At 41.3% G+C, this 18946-nt stretch overlaps 1 protein-coding gene across 4 annotated transcripts in view; it reads right to left on the reverse strand.

Moving 5' to 3' along the window:
- The window catches only part of ascc3 (activating signal cointegrator 1 complex subunit 3), a 138468-nt gene that overhangs the window by 85352 nt on the left and 34170 nt on the right, over nucleotides 1–18946 (reverse strand). For all 4 annotated transcript variants that reach the window (XM_061049534.1, XM_061049537.1, XM_061049536.1 and 1 more), the window contains exons 9-10: nucleotides 8052–8255; nucleotides 6818–6958 (exon numbers count right to left, since the gene is read on the reverse strand). In XM_061049534.1, the coding sequence (XP_060905517.1) occupies nucleotides 6818–6958; nucleotides 8052–8255 (345 nt within the window). The remainder of the gene's footprint in view (nucleotides 1–6817; nucleotides 6959–8051; nucleotides 8256–18946) is intronic.

An 18946-nucleotide genomic window follows, 5' to 3' on the forward strand; every position in this document is an offset into this window, starting at 1 on the left:
ACCAAGGCAGGGAGAGACCAAGAACAAGACCAAGGCAGGGCGAGACCAAGACAAGACCAAGGCAGGGCGAGACCAAGACCAAGGCAGGGCGAGACCAAGACAAGACCAAGACCAAGGCAGGGCGAGACCAAGACAAAGACCAAGGAAGGGCGAGACCAAGACAAAGACCAAGGAAGGGTGAGACCGAGACAAGACCAAGACCAAGGCAGGGCGAGACCAAGACCAAGACAAGACCAAGGCAGTGCGAGACCAAGACAAAGACCAAGGCAGGGCGAGACCAAGACCAAGACCAAGGCAGTGCGAGACCAAGACAAAGACCAAGGCAGGGCGAGACCAAGACAAAGACCAAGGCAGGGCGAGACCAAGACCAAGACAAGACCAAGGCAGGTTGAGACCAAGACAAGACCAAGACCAAGGCAGGGCGAGACCAAGACAAAGACCAAGGCAGGGCGAGACCAAGGCCAAGGCCAAGGCAGGGCGAGACCAAGACCATAATTATCACTGAAAAATCCTCATCTTGTGTTAAGGGGGCGTGTCACTCACTGAGACCGGATCACCGGGAAAGTTGTGTCCGTGACCGGAGGATACAAATCAAACTACAAACTACTTTAAGATATTTGTTCTTTTAGATTTGTTCCTCTAATCAGACGTGGAAAAATAGCCTGTTAGTGGTGGTTTAGATTTAAAATCACTAGTCCGCCCAGTCTGAGGCCGAGACAAATGCTTTCGATTCCGAGACCTTCAAAAAAAAGTCTGGAGACCAAGACCGATTTCAAGTACTATAACAGTCGCTCAGGTAACGTATTAAAGACATCATCAACATGGCATGACAAGTTTAAGTCTCAAACTTTCTGCAGACAAAAGAACAGAGACCAATTTCGAGTACAACAATACTAGATTAACAAACCCCAGAGGGAGTTTGACTTCACTCTCTTTTTAAGTCTTTACTCCACAAAAGTGAACTGGATGTTTGTTATATGAATAATCAGATTGCTGCACATTATTCCTCTAACATAATCTTTACCACGTGTGTGTGAGTACCTGGTTGTTCCTCGTTAATCACCATGTAAAAGTGATTATCTGTGTTTTATTTATCCTTCTATGTTGGTGTCTGCTCGTTGTTCAATAGAAGGCTCTACATAATGACCCCGATGAAGGCCGCAGGATGAAACCTGTCAGTCCCACTATAGATAAGCTCTTAATTCAACCAGTATTGGTTGAGTTTTGATCCTTCACGCCTTGCTTTTGGTGCACCTTGAAATGACTGAAGTCCTGCCAGAGCCCCCTCTCCAGCCTGTACATCAAAAGGGCGTGATGAAAGAGGCAGCGAGGACTTTGAGGAGAGACAGAAGACAGGCCAAGGTTACAGTTTGTGGCATCACTCGGGGGGGGGGGGGGGCCTGTTTAAATACGGACAGCCCTTTCCCCCTGCACCGCTACCGTGTAAACGCACTGACGCTAACGCAGTGAGACCGAACGCTAAGTGAGGAGAGAGAGAGAGAGAGAGAGTGAAGCTGCAGAGCTGCAGGAGATCTGACTAATCATTCTCTTTGTGAAATCTTTTCACACGACATGATAGAAATGCAACTTTAATACACCTTCAGATTAGCTGGAATTGGCCTCATTTCAGAGGAATAAACCTCAGCACCCCCCTGCACACTCCCAACCAAAAACCCGTTCCTTCTGTATTCATAAGTCTCACAAGGCTTATAAACTTTAACTCTAAGCACAGCAATCTCTCAAATCCAACTCTCCACTTTTGGATTTAACAGATATGCATGTTTCTCTCAGTCTTCATATTTCAGTCTTTTAGGGCTGGATCTACCAACCTGCGCCTGGCTCGGAGCTGCAGGAGACGGGTTCTCTAAATATGTGCTTAACCCGCAGCTTAACTTCCTTTTTTCTTTGGCCTCATTAAAAAAAAAGACCCATCCTCTTTTTACAATAGAGAAAGAAACTTCTGCATGGCTTCCCCAATGACTTGGTAGGCTGTGAAACTGAATTTCCCCTCTGGGATTAATAAAGTATTCTGAATCTCTAAAGGCTCCCACAGACGGTTTAATTTCTGAAATCATAAACGTTTATTGCAACAGTGAGCGACACAGATCTCATGATGTTGGGTACGACATGCATGTACCTGTTACCACACCCTTCTCTGACCTTTTGTTTCGACCTTCATTCACCTTTATTCTTGTTGATGTTTTACTTTTGCATAATATAATCACCTTTTGTCTGATTATTGACGCTTATCCTTTTATATTCCTGACTTCCTGATTTTGCTTTGTCTGTTAAATCACTTTGAACACGTCTGTTTTTAAAGGTGCTTCACACATAAAGTGATTATTATTACTGGTGATGTGGTAAGTCTTTGAGGCAGCCGGACAGCGTGCGTGGGATTTACTCCAATTATTGTGGGAGGAACTGTGTCTGTGTCATTAGTTAGATGCAGTTAAATGAATTCAATAATTTAAAGATGCTTTAAACGCACGGGATGTAAAATCCACTCTCAATGAAAACAATAACAAAGGCTGGTGGGGAATCATGGGAGTGATATCCGAGTATAATTTACATGCTGTTTTTATCAGCACATACAGCAACAGTACAGCAGCTTTCTGTACGCGGAGCGGTGTGAGTAGGTCTCCTCTCTGTTCTGACTGCAGCTGAGACTGCTGGGAGTGCTTTGGGATGGGGGAGGGGCTTACGACAGCAAAGTCTCCAAAGACCAGAAAAAGTCGCTGGATTTGTCGCTAGTAGCGCTTGACAAAAAAAAAGTCGCTGAGAGGATTTGTAAAGTCTCAAGATTTAGCGAGAATGTTGCGGTCTTTGAAGTAACATCCAGCGTTTCCATGGCAACGATAGACATTTTGTGTCTGTCTGGGCGGCTCATCATGGCCGCTGCCAGCAAGACACGTCCCGTTACAACTGGCTTTGATAAATGTTAACTGAGGGAATGTAAGTACTCAACTAAAACTTATATAACAGGCTTAGTTATTTTTTATTAATTAAAGGTGTTTTAATGTAAACATTCTACATACTATACCTTTAAATAGAAAATGATTAAACCTGTGATGATAAAAAAATCTCTCTCTCTCTCTCTTTTACTCTGATGTAAGCGTTATCACCACACACACTACTCTCCGTCTTTACTACGCCGTATCCATGGTAACTACTACTAAGTGCAGACAGAAGTGCTGCTTTGAACAGGAAACCTTGAGTGATCCATCAGCGATTCTGCAGAATGTGGGGAAAGTTAAGAGCGTCTGGCTACTTTTCTTACCTCCTGCTGTATATTTCATAAGATCCCACAGGGACATGTGGAGGCGACTGACTGACTGACTGACTGACTGACTGACTGACTGACTGACTGACTGACTGACAGGTGAGCTCATCGAAGGAAGAGGCGGGAACACTTTACATGTGTGCTCGAGGGTAAAGAGATCTCACCTTTACACCTGAGACAGTCTACATGACAGTGACAAGTAAACTATTGATCCTGTCTACAAGTCAGAGGCTCTGTCTCCTTCAAAATGTCTCACCTTTTAAACATCTTTTTCAGCATGTTTATTGGAAGATTTCACACACCTTTATGTTTTTATTTTTACAGCACAGGAAAGGTTTTGAGGAGAGAGTGGGGGTTGACATGCAGTGAAGAGCTGAGGTTGGATTGGAACCCAAGGCAGCTGCGATGAGGACTTCAGCCTCTATACACAAGGCACGCAACACAACCGCTAGGCTATACAGCGCCCCCTATTGGGCTACTTTTAGTTGCTTTAAACTATAGTTAAAGTTCTGTCAGAGTGAATTATAAGTTAATTGGTGATAAAAAAGAAAATGCTCCTGAATCTTGACCTGCCAGCCGTGTCCCTCTGCTCTTTGCTAATCACAGTGACATCTTGATTGTTAGTTTTGAATTGTGTTTAAGATAGATTGTCTTCTCTTTTGTTTGGTGTTTTTTAGAAGAAGCTTGTTTTGTGTTACACATTTTGCTTTAGTTTGTTAATAAATCCCTTTTAACTTTGCTTATATTTAGTTCCTATTTCTTTTCCCTGGGTTTTAATTTATTGTTACTCCCCTCATCCCCTAGCCATCTCAGGGAACGTAACAATTACTTAAAACCCAGGGAAAAGAAATTTTAACAAAGTTAAAAGGGATTTATTAACAAACTAAAGCAAAATGTGTAACACAAAACAAGCTTCTTCTAAAAAACACCAAACAAAAGCGTAACACACATCATCTCTGTTTGTCAGGTTTATGAATTAATTGACATTTTTGCGGCTGAGTTTTCTGATTTATGATGCAAAGTAAAAGTGAATCAGTGTACCACACACGGTTCTGTTTATCAGAAACACTGCATGGAAACGTGGTCATACAGAAGGAGTAGAGAATGTTTATTATAAGGTTTCCAGATCTAATTTTTAATAAGCCATAATCTCCACAGGGTGGTGCATGTTGCCATGACGTCACACTCAGGTGTTTTAATTATCGACGCTCATCGTGAACTTTTATAAAAGCCTAAAGTTAACTTAGCTAACTATGTAACATTAACTGAGCAGATCTGCCTTCAAGCTCCATGGTTATTTTCTCGTGTCTGTATCATCGATGAAGTGTAAAGCCGTTTGTTCCCCATCAACCAATAAGCTGATGAATCAGCCAATCAGAGGATACAGAAACTTTCTTGAGGCTTAGAAACCTGACGATGAATGTAAAACCACTAGCGTCTGCTTGTACCGTGCTGGAAACATTCTCATTTTGACAAGTGGACATGAATTAAAAATGAAAAGTAAACTCTCTCATCCAGGTCTAGAGTCCCTTTGCACCTTTAGAAAAAGCTAAAGACCCAGCTCTTTATAAACACACACACACTTACTGATATTATTGGTTGATTATTGATGTTTTTTTTTTTTTTAAATGCCAATTTTAAGATGTTTTCTATGCTGATTGGAATTATGAAGAGCAGCTCTCGAAGTAGTGCTCTGCCTCTGGTCACTTCCTGTTAGCACCCGTGTGACTTAAAGCTGTTTGTTTGCACTTTCTGATGTTGTCTCCTCCTCTTTAGATCCTCATTTGTGTTCTTACTCTCTGATGTACGACTCTTTGGATCAAAGTGTCTGCTAAGTGAATTGTAGAATTATAGAAAAGTAACATCAATGCTGAGGCTTCTAAGTAGACAGGTAATAAAATCATAATAATAATAATAACATCAGATTCTAATGTTATAGTTTTAATACTCTACATCAGTGATACAGTGATGAGAATATAACAGTGGAGCTTAAAGGGAAATCGGCACAGTGAACAGTATGTTGTAAGCTTGAAATAGATCCAGTGAGTTTTACCTCAGGATCAAATAAAAGTGTTCAAGATGAGCGTTAATATCTCAAATTAATGAACGCTTTCCCATCAAATCTCTGATACTAACAATGTAAATTCTTACTAGGACAGTGAGGGTCCGTTTTTTGGAAAGATCAAATAAAGAACGTGTGAAAGAGCTGCTGACATTGTGCAAACTTTGGCTCAGGCTTTGTTGTCCATTAATCGATTACCCTGGTAGCTTCATTTGCTGTCTCAGTTTATCTCCATCACTTTTCCTCGGTGCCCAAAAACATTTGTTCATTTGCCAATCATCAAAAAATAAATCTGCACTTATGTCAAGTGGGCATTTAAATAAAGCACAAATGAAAACACTCCCTGGCTCCAGCTTTGTCAGGATTTTTGGGATGTTTTCTGTTTCTTGACGGGGAGGGGGTTGGCTGTCTCTGGGGGATAGACATGATGTAAAAAGAACACTGTGGAGGTGGTGGACAAAGCAACAGAGTCATACACAGTGATGATAATTTACCCGATGGGGCTGGCAGTAAAGATTTCTATTAAAGTCAGAAAGAGAGAAAGTCTGCTGTTTGCGTTCACGTTCAAGTGTGAAAACGACTTCAGTGTGCAGAAAGACATCGACAGCAACCAGCTGCACAAAATGTATAAATGAGAAAGTTCATATTTCACATGAGATGTTGTAACCTCCAAAATGGTCCTTTGCTCGAGCTGCAATCACCTGTGTCCTGCGTTGTTGTGTTAGCATGCTAATGTTAGCGCTCTTTAGTTAGCTCGTAGCTTCACATTTGAACTGACACAGAATGAGCGTGATCTAAAAACTCTTACTAACATCCAAATAATCAGTGAGTATGTTCTTCTTCTTCTCTCTAGTTCTTGACTAAAACAGCTTTTATACACAAGGGGAGGAGCCGGCCGTCCCGTCCATGTAAACACGGCTCTGACAACAACACAGCCAGCGGGACTCAAGCTTCTCCCTCATTGTAGACAGTCATGACTCAGAGACACATTTACACAGGACAGACTTTATCATTTATTGATTGCACATTCTTCCTTTAAAGAATAAGACTGTAAAGTGTTTTGATGATATTTTTGTAAACTAAAATATGAGACAGTGAATGAAAACATTACTGTCTGCAAACTAAGACAATCTTGGTGGTATTTTGATATCACATGTTGACACACACTTGAGTGTTTTGTCATCATTCTTCTGCACTCAGGCATAAATTCAACTAGCCAAATATCAAACGAGACGTGTGGTTTATTTACATTTGTGGAAAGTTTAATTGTTACTGATGCATTTAGAGGATGAATGATGATGCACCCTTTAATAAAATGTCATAATTTAATCCACATGGGGGTGCTAGAGAACACACTGTACAAGAGCTGCAGAGAGGGACGCTGGAGGAGGGACTACTTTATGTTCTCTTAGTTTGAGCTTTTATTTTGAGACATAACAAAGTCTCAGTGTGTGTGTGTGCGCGCGTGTGTGTACCTGTGTTCGCAGGATCTCTCCTTTGGTTAGCTGCATGTCTCCAGTGAGTTCTTTAACAGCGATGCCCAGTGGCTCCAAACGCTTACTGAAGTAATTAGTCATCTCAGCTGCCAAGGCCTTCATCGGAGCCACGTATATGATCTGCAGAGAGAGGAGAGAGGGGGGTAAAGAGATGAATGGGACAGAGAACAGATAGGGGGGGTGTAGAGGATGGAGGTGTGGTTGGGGAGGGGGAGGGAGGCAGTACAGCAGAGTGGGACTGGAAGGACACTGTGGTGATAAATGAACAAACACAGGCGGGATCATTTGTTCCCTGGCAACCTGCACAAATCACAATTTATTGAGAAATATGACGCCAGCCACCTGCACGGGCTGAAGTTTAATGGTGATGTATGAAAAGTGTCCACTGTCACTGGCTGCCACTGTGTTTGTGTGTGTGTGTGTGTGTGTGTGTAAGCCTACATGAAAGCCTTTTGAAAGTCTACATTATTTATGTGAGTGTGAGTCACAATAGGACACTAAAGCGGGGTACACACTACTTGTAGACCATCGATAATTCCATATAAAGAAAACTTACACCATAAATTACGTCATGAAAATACACGAGAATACAGCAAATAAATTCACAATCTGAATTTTCAGGGGGGAGATTCGTCTGAGAGATGGTTATGTAACCTGGTGAAGTCATGTAAAATTGAATTTCCATTAGGGTTGTAATCACATTTTAACTGAACAGTATGTTTGAAATTCTTTTACATTTAAAAATAAAAATTGTGAAGCTTTTATTTTGAAATTTTGTGCTATGTTAAGCTACTTGCTGTGTGCTTTTATTTTGAAATACAGTAAGGCCCTTCTGGTAGAGTGAAGGTTAGGACATGAAGTTAAGCCCAGAAACAGGAAGTGGTTAAGGATCCCAAAGTGAGGTCAAACAGCTCAAAGGCACGGTAGCAAAGGTCAATGTGTGATGTCATAAGGTGGATATGACTTTGGACTCGTCAGCTGAGCTGTCTGAGAGATTGTTAAAGTGAAATGAGACATTCAAAGATGCAGCAGTGTCCTTCTTTTACATCACTGAGACCAAAGGGAGACACTGAGGACCACTATCTATGGAGAGCCTGAAGGGACAAAACAGCATGAGATTAATCGCAATCAACAAATATGAGTGAAAGAAGAAACAGTCAGTCCAGGTATAATAATAACCCGTGTACTGTGCGTTTGTGTGTCAGCGTCACACCTTGAACTCGTCCTTCTTGATGACGCCGCCGGGCTGCAGGTGCTGGCGGATCTCGTGCAGGACGGTGAGCATGGCGATGTTGGTCTTGCCGGCGCCGGTCGGAGCACAGATGAGGAGGTTTTCGTTGGTGTTGTAGGCCGTCTCGAACACCAGAGACTGGATCCTGTTGAGGCGCTTCATCCCCTTAAACACCAGCTGACCGATCTACTCAAACACAAAGTGAAGGAAGGAAAGAAAGAAACACATTAGCTGACAGCGTCTGAAAGCAGCATGCACGCACACCTGATGTGTCTAAACATGTCTGCAGACTTCCAGCTGACAGGTAACATCACATGGATAATTATAATCTAGAGACTTAAAAAGGATGTTTCAAAGCTTGAGTATTGTTTGCCTCATAATACTAGTTCAAACATTGTGTGCATGTAAATAGAGTAAATCTTATTCAAGATGCATTAAAAAAAGTGTGTTTGGATCACAGGGTGGATTTGGAGGATCACGTCAGCACCCGGTATGTGACTGAGTTTAATTCAGAAAAAGACTGCACTGCAGAGTCTTGGGAGTCCTGGACCCCGGTGTGGTGACATGAGACGAGACAGGCGATCAGTTACATGTGTCAGTGACTGAGTGTCTGTGTAAGAGGTGACTGCACAGAAAGTGGAGCATGAGGAAGCATGAAGCAGGAGAAAATGTGTGTGGTGGGATCAGCTGTCACTCAAGATGCCCTCCGTCTGTGTTCACTATGGCAACAGAGTGCGGGTGATGGCCCTCAATCTCACACTGCCTCTGATAAGTAGAGAAACAGCCACAGAGAAGGACAATTGGTAACACACACACACACAAGAGTAAAAACATCCAGCTGCTGCTCAGGTGAATCATTTCACTCTGGAACAAAATGTGCACGGCCCAAAAACATATTGAAAGAGCGGAAGAAAAAATGGGATTTGGTTCTCTTCGTTGGAATGGGTGTAGAATAAAGCAGCGTTGTGTTCTGGCAACAATCTGAGATACAAGGGTCAGGATTCAAAGCTAAGCATGTCATGATACGTTAACGTCTGGGCTGTATTGTTCTTTAATTTTGGATTTTGTGACAAAAAAATCATTGTATAATATTATTAATAATATATTAATAATAATTATTATAAAATAAATAAAAATGTCAGCTGGAAAAGTTATATGAATATTTCATCAACTTGCGCTTCAAATAAATAAAAAAAATCATCCTAAATTTTATGTTTTATTCTCAACATGTCGACTTTAATCTTAACATCGATTTTCCTTCTTTTGCCCGAGGACTCTTACGTAATGTTGTGTTGAATCAGACCAGCAGCTTTGATTTTTTTTCTCTTCAATGATCCTCGCTCCTTCATCATTCACACACGGAGTAAACTTAAATATATAAATGTCTGAAACTTGTCTTTGTAGCGTTTAATCCTGACTGCCCACCGCTGACAAAAGACACGAGCAGCAGAGAGAATCAGAGGCCGATGGTGTAAACAAGCTGAAGCTGAATCTCACACAACAGAGGTGAGTGTAGTTCCAGGTGTTCTCTACCTCTGTCTGTAGTTTTTTTTTTCTTCTTCATAAGCGACCTCTCTCAGCTTCCTCTCCTCTCCCAGTAAGGCGGGTAGAAGACGCCTTAAGCTTAGACAGCAGTATTATTTATTCAAGCGTTCATTAGAGGTATGTCATCACTTTTCCCCTTCCCCTCGTTTCGCTCCAACACTCATAGAAAGAAATAATTAAAGAGTGCATGTCAGGCGAGGATATGGCTGGGTGCTGTTCGGAAGTTGGCCCCCGCAGCCCAGTTGGGAGGAAGGAGATATTAATGCATCAAGGAGCAACTTTATCAGAGTCCACTTACGCTGGGAGGAGGGAATGGAAGCTGTGGTTTCAGCTAGGTGCTTAATGGGGGCTTCCCATTAGCTTAGCACAGCTTCTGATGTATTCATATAGTGCTTTATTTAAATTCAAATCTTAACATTATTGTTTTGTCTTTTTTATCCTACTACAATTTTAAATATTCTTCTCCTATGTATTCATTTTAATATCTTATTGCTTTTACGTGTCGTATTTTATTTTTTCATTTTTATATATTTTTTTGATTCTTATTGGTGTGCATTAGTCTCTCAATGATTTTATAAAATACTTTTTCGTCAATAACTTTTCTGCACTCTTGTAAAGCACTTTGAACTGCAATTGAATTTGTCTGAAAGGTGCTATATAAATAAAGTTTAATTGATTGATTGATTGAATGTGATAGTTCAGCTAGTTTGGGTTTTATTCAAACTGCTCATTATGACACATATCCACCACCAGTTACAGAACAACCTCAGTTTTTTTATTTCTTAATGTGTAGAATAAAGTTGTTTTTTCCCAGTTTACCTTCAGCCCTACTCGCCCTAGTATGACCTGGGGACCTCTGGTCATTTTAGGAATTAGCCCTCAACGTCAGTGTCCGGTGCGGCGCATTCCCACAGGATGTGTAAGGCCTGAAGGTCACTTGAAAACATTGAGGTGCTGTACAGTATGTTAAACACTTTGTTTCTGGGGGCAGCATCACACTTTACAGAGTACAGCCTGCCGGATATTTAGTAGAAGAAGAAGACGTCCAAACCAAGTTCACTTAGACGTCTACAAACAACCAAACAACGAGCATACAGTACTGTTTATAAACCTTTATATTCATACTGTGTGAGCCCGCTGAATTTGCAGCTAACCTTTGTTTACAATGTCCACCGACACCTCCATTATTCTCGAGTGAAAAAATGGGCGGAAACAGCCGCAGAAACCTTCTTAATAAAAACATACCGCCCCAAATGTTGTGCTTTGCCTCTGGTCACTTCCTGTCAGCACCTGTGTGTCCAATCAGACTCAAAGCTGATCGTTTGCTCTTACTGACATTGTTCCCTTTTCTCTAGATCCTTGCTTGTGTTGTTCTTACTCTCTGATGTACGTCGCTTTGGATAAAAGGGTCTGCTAAGTGAATTGTAGAATTGTTCACTGTGCACTTTTCTAGAACCTGGCAGCTGCTTTGCACCATTTGCACATTTCCAGAGCCTTTCTACTGTTTGCTTCTTATGATGTGATTTTTGTTTGTCTTTACATAATCAGTCTTATCGTCCATCTGTGTGTGTGCTGCAAATGAGGAGGAGCTGCTAAACTGTTTTTTGTTGTTTTTATAGCAATGACAATAAAGATATATTCTATATTCTAGAATTGTAGAAATGGCTGAGCTGCAGATTCAGACAGGACGTCTATCGTCAGGTCTGTAAACTGCCCTGGAATTTGCTAATTACAAACATGGTCGTTTTGCACGGGATTAAAAACACACAGACATCCTCGGCAGTTATTAAAGATTACCAGAGGTCCCCAGGTAATAATAATCCCGTACATGTATTTATACCTTTGTGTTCCGACTACAACTGCAACATTTGGCTCCTAGTTTTAAAAAACAATCGTCAAACTCCTGTAGCTGAGGGCGCCGTATAGACATTACTGAAGTGCATCCTCTCCATAATGACTGCGATGACTTCTTCTGCTCTCTCTGAACAGAGATGGTAGCTCCAGTCTCTTCCTGTCTACCCAATTATTTCCCCTAAGGCGCAGTCCACCCGGCTCCTGCTTATAAATATTCATTTTGGAATCATGGACCGCTGAGCTTCACCCTCTTTTGCGGAGCCCTCTGCACACTCGTTCCTGTGTCTCGACGGTGACCAGAGAGGCACAACAATCACTTGAGCGGCTGGCCCTCATTTTGATTTATCGACTTTGTCTGTTTGTTACAAAAAAAGCCAGCATCCCCACACTCCTTAAACATGCTAATTCATGCAAATGTATGCCTAGCCCCAGCATTCACCTTGAGGTAAAGCACACATGTTGTAAATAGAGATTTGCCATCATTTAATGATCTTTGGAAATCTTCAGTGCTTTTTTATTCTCTCCTTAAAACCTCTCTGGCTTCATTGTTATGTTAATGTATGCACACACATCTTCCAATTGGAGATCCAGCTGTGCCTGCCAAAACTTGTCTCCAGGGTGTGATGGCAGTGTTGTGCAGAGGTAGTTACTGTACTGCAATGGACATTATGCAGCTGTTAACGTATAGATCCAACTCCGCCTTCATGAAAACTTGCTTATCAAGAAGTTTAGCAGCCAGAGAATCTGCTGGTGTTACTGTGCTCATTCTGTCAAACTTTCTTTAGATTTAAAAAAAAAAAACTCTTCGTGGAGGCTGCAGGTGTGTACGCCTGAAAGGAGCAATATGTAACTCTGACCCCTAGTGTTTAAAATGGGTACTGCAGTCTAAATTCTAAACATCATAGAGAGCTGTCTCTCCCCCCCCCCCCCCCCCCTCCTCTCTAGAGTCGATGCTCACGCAGGTCACCATGTGGTGGACTCTGAAGCTTCAGTGTTTATCCAGCTCTGCATGGGTCTGTAAACCTTTCTGTGTTCTAACCTCTCTCCATTTTTCAAAAGCATCTCCAATATTGATCCTAGTTTGAGCACGTTTCTGCTCGTGGAGCTTATTAGAAACATGCAGAGGCTTTTTAGGTCGGGTACAATCACTTCTATCTGAACCACTTCTCTTGCCCGCTTCCATCGCTGCAACACCTGTTGACCTGATAACTGCTCTCATATCTGGCAAACCGAGGGGCGTCCAAAACGGCCGTGTGGGGGGGTCGCCTTAAAAGCGCCTACCTTCTCTGGTCCAAACAAATCCAGAGCATTCAGGAGCAGAATCTAAAGTTAGAAGGAGGACATACTGGCTGCTGCATTGTTGTCAGAGAAGCCAGCACTTCAACATGTTTCCTTAATGCAAAATGCCAAAAAGTAAAAAATGTGGCAACCACCATTAGACACTGCAGCTTCAGTATTGTAGTTAGTATACAGTACGTTTGGGTTATACAGCAGCCATGACACTTTTACTCTCCTTATATCAAGTGGAAACATATCCTAAAGAACAGCATCCTCTTCCACTTATGGTTTAAACTTAAATTGTACTTCCATAGCGTTGACTATGCTTCCATCAGGTGATGAAGAAATTTTACTCACCAAGAGCCACTAAAACTAACCGGTAGAATTTGATCCAACAATCTGACATTACCAGGAAAGATGCCAACTTCAAAACTTAAGCTGAAATTAATTTGTAAGAAGCGTTCAATCATTTTTTTAAGTATTAGCTCGAAGAAAAAAATCCAGAGCCAACATGCTAATTTGTTCTCTTTTTTCTACATATTAATGCACTCCAGTGTCGGACTCCAGTATCGTAAAATCTGTGAAGCCAGCCACCCAAAATGAACCAAAACAGAGGCCAACCAACAAGTTGTTTTATTGCAAATTGAGCCTCATTATTGCAGCTAAATGATCCTGGCTACACTGAGCCGAAAACGACATCCAAGGCCCCCGCTTATAAAACACAGAGTAGATGTCTGCTGGATAATACACCAGCGTACACATCTGTGGTCATCCTCTCAGCAGCCGGGTTAAATAAAGTTTGTAATGAGAGCAGCTGTTGGAGTCGGGGCAGAACCAATCTTTAAAAACCCCAGCTGGCTGCAGCAGGACTCACAACATTTTTCAGGACTTATCATGAAAATACTCACAAGATGAGCGATCTGTGGCTGTAAACGGAAAGAGAGAGACTGAGGGAATGTTTTGGTATGTATGCGCATGAGAAGGAGCCCATCAGCCAATCTGGGGCCAGCGCTGAGTGGGATGGAAGCTGACAGGCTCATTAACACAGTGGATACACAGCCTACGGCCATATGGGCAAACTGGGAGGACTGGGAATACCCTGCCAATCCAGCAGCCACTTAAAACACACTAATTGGACACCCGTGTGGTCCATATTCAGAGGAATCCCAGTGTATAGGTTTAATAGTGAAACGGAGATGGCCACAGACTGGTTTTTTGGTGGCTGCTGTATTGTGTTATTATTGTGTGTTTACTGTATGAGTCACTTTATGAGCTACTAAACTAATTAAATTCCTCTGTGCATCAGTAATGGGAAGCTAAGAGATATAATTGTTGTCATTTTCATGCCATCCTTTTAATTACTTTCTGGTTCCATTTCATTCCATTTGAATTGACAGCCTGATCAACTTTTAATTGCCAGTTTTTGCTAACAGCTTATCAGCCTGCTCCAAGCCTGCATGCAGAGTACTAAATGACCTGGCCAAACACACCCCCACAAACATACACACACACACTCACAAATACACACAGAATAAATCCCAGAGGCAATCCTGAGGATCCCTGTGCATGCTGAGCACACACAAACCCCTCAGCACCAGATGCACGGTGGGCTCTGACTGAGTGAGATGCAGCAAACAGGAAGACCATTCATTTCCCTACAAAACAGCAGCAGCAGCATTGGGAGGGGGGGTACGAGGATGGAGATAGCAGAGAGTGAGGTAATCCATCACTTCATACAGATGTACCTGGTGAATAAGCATCAAGAGTATTAAACCCCCAAAACCTCCAACAAACAGACAACTCGCACGTTGCATCTCTGTTTTAATAATATTAAACTCTTCAGTGTTTCCAGCAAAACGGGGGGGGGGGGGGGGGGGGGGGGGGTTGAAAATATTTCAGTCAAGAAATACATAAATACATGTCCCTTTGTATACGAGGTTTGGTTATAACTTAATTGTGCTTCTTTCTCAAACTTATTTTAGTGTTTATTCAAAATCGACTTTGATTCACTTATCAGTGCAGTTCTCAGACACACACGACACACACACATATATATATATATATATATATATATACACACACCTGGCAATAGAGGTGGGAAAATGGATTTATGGAGAGATTTTCAATGGATTCATAACTTCCAAAAATCTATTTTTATTTGTCTAATCAGTCAGTCCCTGCTAAATGCTAATGCTAGCTCATTAACTCAGTAGAATACCAAATGGAGCATCAAGAAATTCAGCCAGTTTCACAGATGACTGGAGTAGATCCTGAAGTATGTACTAATACAAAAATAGACTTTTAATCATGAATCCAGAATCTGAATCTGAATCGAATCATGACCCCAAGAAATCAAAATCAAATCGTTAAAACACCCAAAGATTCCCAGCCCGACCTGGTACCTCTCCTCACTTAACACACACAGTTACATGTCTCGCCTCGCTCCCTGTCTACATATGTCAGATCCTTTGACAGCATTTTTTTGTGGGAGCGTTTAATAAGTCTATCAAACAACACTAAAAAAGTCTCACTTAAGATTCTCTTAACACAATAAGCTCATTAATGACGAAGCAAAACTGAGATAGTCCAGAGTTACCGGGTACATCCAGAGAGCATATTTGACCTGAGACGACCACAAGTCATGCATTTAAGGAGCGTTATACAAAGAGACGCCTCTCTCTTAGATTACCTGCAGCCCAACCAGACGGTAAAGGCAATATGTGAGCGACCACGTGCAGATTGCACTAGTTTACTGATCTTAAAGGAAGAATGTTGCAACTTTTTGATCCAGTAGATGTCGTTCATGAGCACCAGCATGAAACCAAAACAAACTGCTGTTTGGCCACGCCTCCTCCATACTGAAGCCTCCGCTCTCCTCCAGCGAGGAGTTTAGCTCAAGCAGCGGACCCAGTAGAGCTTTTTTTCATACCGAATCCATCCAGTACATCAGTTTATTAGGATTTGAACCCTTTTATTTGGATTTTGACCTCTTCAAGCCTCTCACTCTTTAAGCACCTTGTTAGTTGGTGAAGTTGTGCCAGACATTCCCGCTCTGCTTCTATATAAGGTCATTAGACAGGTAATGTATAAAGTAAAGAACCTTATAATATAGTCAAATACAACCACACGCACATCAAACATTTAGACCTTTAAAGAGACATTCTTTTGGGTGGTTGTGGTTAGTGTGTGCGCCCCATGTACGGAGACTTTAGTCCTCCAAGCGTCCTCTCCCTCTCCCCAATAACTGACTCTCTCCACTGTCCTTTCTCTAAAATAAAGGCATCAAAATCCCCAAAAATAAACTTTTAAGATAAAGTATTTTGACCCTGAAAACAAACGTTTCTTGGTGCTCCTAAAGGAAAAGACATTTTCAAGTTTCCTCGATCACTGCAGCGCTTGTTCCTGTCGATTGAATTGATGTTTAAAGAATTCAACATCAAAGAAGGATTTCTAAAAAACAGACGTTAACTTTCAGCTGCCTGAAGACTTAATGAGCGTTTCAATGTCATTACAGTGAATTAAGAAGAGGCTCACAAAGTAATAGCCTCAATAATAAAAAAAAAATACACAAATCTCACTTAATTACATATTACATTAACTATTTGCTGACAGAAACGCTATGCACTCGTCTCTTCTAGTTTCTGACACACATTAGGATGTTTTTATTTATCTGAGTTCTGCGACTCCGTCAGACTGGATTGTAAAAGTCTTGAACCCTCGAGTCCTTCATAGATGCCTTTAAGACTCGCAGCTTATAAAGTGTTAGAAAACAACCGAGAGCCACAGTTATGTGCTGCGGAGGAACCGCATCAAAACTGGATTAGGAAATGCAATCAAGGTGGATTAATTATGGATGGAGGGCTGTTCAGTTCTGCCTCATTTTCAATGCTTATACACTACGTCTGCTTTCTGCAGAGGAAGGAGAGGGGCAAGCTGTCAACATCAAGGAGACTCAGAGGATGCTGATGGTGGAACATTCGAGAAAGACAGCAGTACCAGGTCTGCTCACCTGTTTACACCAGCTGAAGATTAAAGGTCCAATTAGTGAGATTATAAAGGTATCTTACTATCTGATCAGACATTAAGGAAAACATGCTATGTTGAAGTGCTGGCTTCTCTGACAACAATGCAGCAGTCAGTATGTCCTCCTTCTAACTTTAGATTCTGCTCCTGAATGATCTGGATTTGTTTGGACCAGAGAAGGTAGGCGGTTTTGGACGCCCCTCGGTTTGTCAGATATGAGAGCAGTTATCAGGTCAACAGGTGTTGCAGCGATGGAAGTGGGCAAGAGAAGTGGTTCAGATAGAAGTGATTGTACCCGACCTAAAGCTATCTATGATGTTTAGAATTTAGACTGCAGTACAAATTCCGCTCCTTTAAAGCAGGAAACCATAAACCATCTGTTTACTGATGAGTCCAATGCATCTTCCATCATTCATTTAAAAAAAATGGATAAGTCGCCTTGATATGTTGGCATAAGTGTGGTGTGTTGTTGAAACTTTTAACAACAAATGGAAAGAATCAGAGCCATCTATCCTTTTCTCTGCCAGATTTTCAAACAGTTGCCTTTAATTTCCTCAGAATCAGAATCCAGGGCTTTAATTAGAATAAAAAATCCTGATATTGGATGTTTGCAGATTTCCAAAGTGCCAATATTTTCAGACAAACACTTGGCCAGTTTCTAACGCAGATATATTGATTTTTGCCATCTAATCGAAAAGACTTTAACATTTCTCCTATAGGGGTATAATCATATTGTTGTCCCTTATATTGTAGTGATGGACGGCCTTTTGGAAGATTGAAGCAGCATATTTCATTAAATAAACACAATCACAGAGGAGAAAAGACATTTTGTTTTCCATATTTGTGACATGTGAAACTCTTTTTTCTGATTACTGTTGAACAGTTAAAGGTGTAAACCCTTTCTCATTTATTTTTGAGTGTGTAAAAAAATGTTTAAGAAAACTAGAGTAGTTGGTGGCTTTAATTCTGAGTCTACAGAATATTTTAATCAGTGGATTTAGGGTGCTGATATATTGATAGAACTTGGTCTGAAATTTGTCTTGCATGACAGCGGCTCCATTTGCGACATGAAAATTAAGTCAAGATACAAAGACACAAACATGAGACAACATTCAAACACCAAACAAACATTCAGCCTTCAACTTGCTTTGCTCGGGGATTCAGCTCCGCATTCAATTTTAGAATTGACTGGTGAATAGAAGTGGGAAAAAAATAGATTGATGTAAAAATGGAGATTCCTATCTTTTGAGATTTTAAATAGATTCTTATATTTTTTTGGCCTAATCAGTCACTCTTGCTAAGTGCTAATGCTAGCTCTTTAACTCAGTAGAATATCAAACAGAGTAGCAAGAAATTCAGCCAGTCTCACAGATGACTGGAGTAGATCCTGAAGTATGGACTAATACAAAAAGAGGCCTTGAATCATGAATCTAGAATCATTTTGAATCAAAAATAGATTCTGAATCTAATCTAATCTAATCGTGAGACACCCAAAGATTCCCAGCCCTACTGGTGCACAATAGAGTGTTTCAGTCTGACCTTATTAAAATGTTGGACCCTGTATCTCTGGTTTGATGGTAGTAGTTCATATTCTGTGTTCAGAGCGCGGTCAGGGTCAGAGGCTATGCTTAGCCAGCCTTAACATGTTTTTATTGTAGCTTGATTTGTAGAGTCTCTAACTTGGTTGGCCTACGATCTTTGAGCAGATGTTTATCTGTTGGAGCAGTTCAGACTTCAGAGTGGTGGACACACACAATTACAATGATGTGTTACAGTACTGAAGGACACTCAGAATCACAGAAGTAAAGAACAAAACTACAATCTGTCGACTCGGCCCAAAAGGTCTCAGTCGGTGGAGGAAATAAATTCTTTGTTTCAAGGTGTTTTCAAAGGTATGTTTCATTAAATTTGTAGGGGACGTAAATAAGAAACTCTATTCTGAGTTTCATTGACAGTTGAGGGAACAGATATTTCTGTTTTCGTTGGGGGTCTCTATGTGGTTTGTTCTGAGTTCAAACAGTATCATCAATAAGATCTGAGCAAACTCTGAGAGAAGGCAAAGTGTTAAAAAGAAAACTCTGAACCCATCATCTGATAGCTCCACAGCCACCAGAACTCAGAGCGTCTGGGTTTACTCTGCTATGTGAAGCAACAGGAGATCCACAGCATGAATTTTG

Source organism: Labrus mixtus, chromosome 11 (assembly GCF_963584025.1).
Source record: "Labrus mixtus chromosome 11, fLabMix1.1, whole genome shotgun sequence".
In the NCBI taxonomy this organism is placed as follows: Eukaryota; Metazoa; Chordata; class Actinopteri; order Labriformes; family Labridae; genus Labrus; species Labrus mixtus.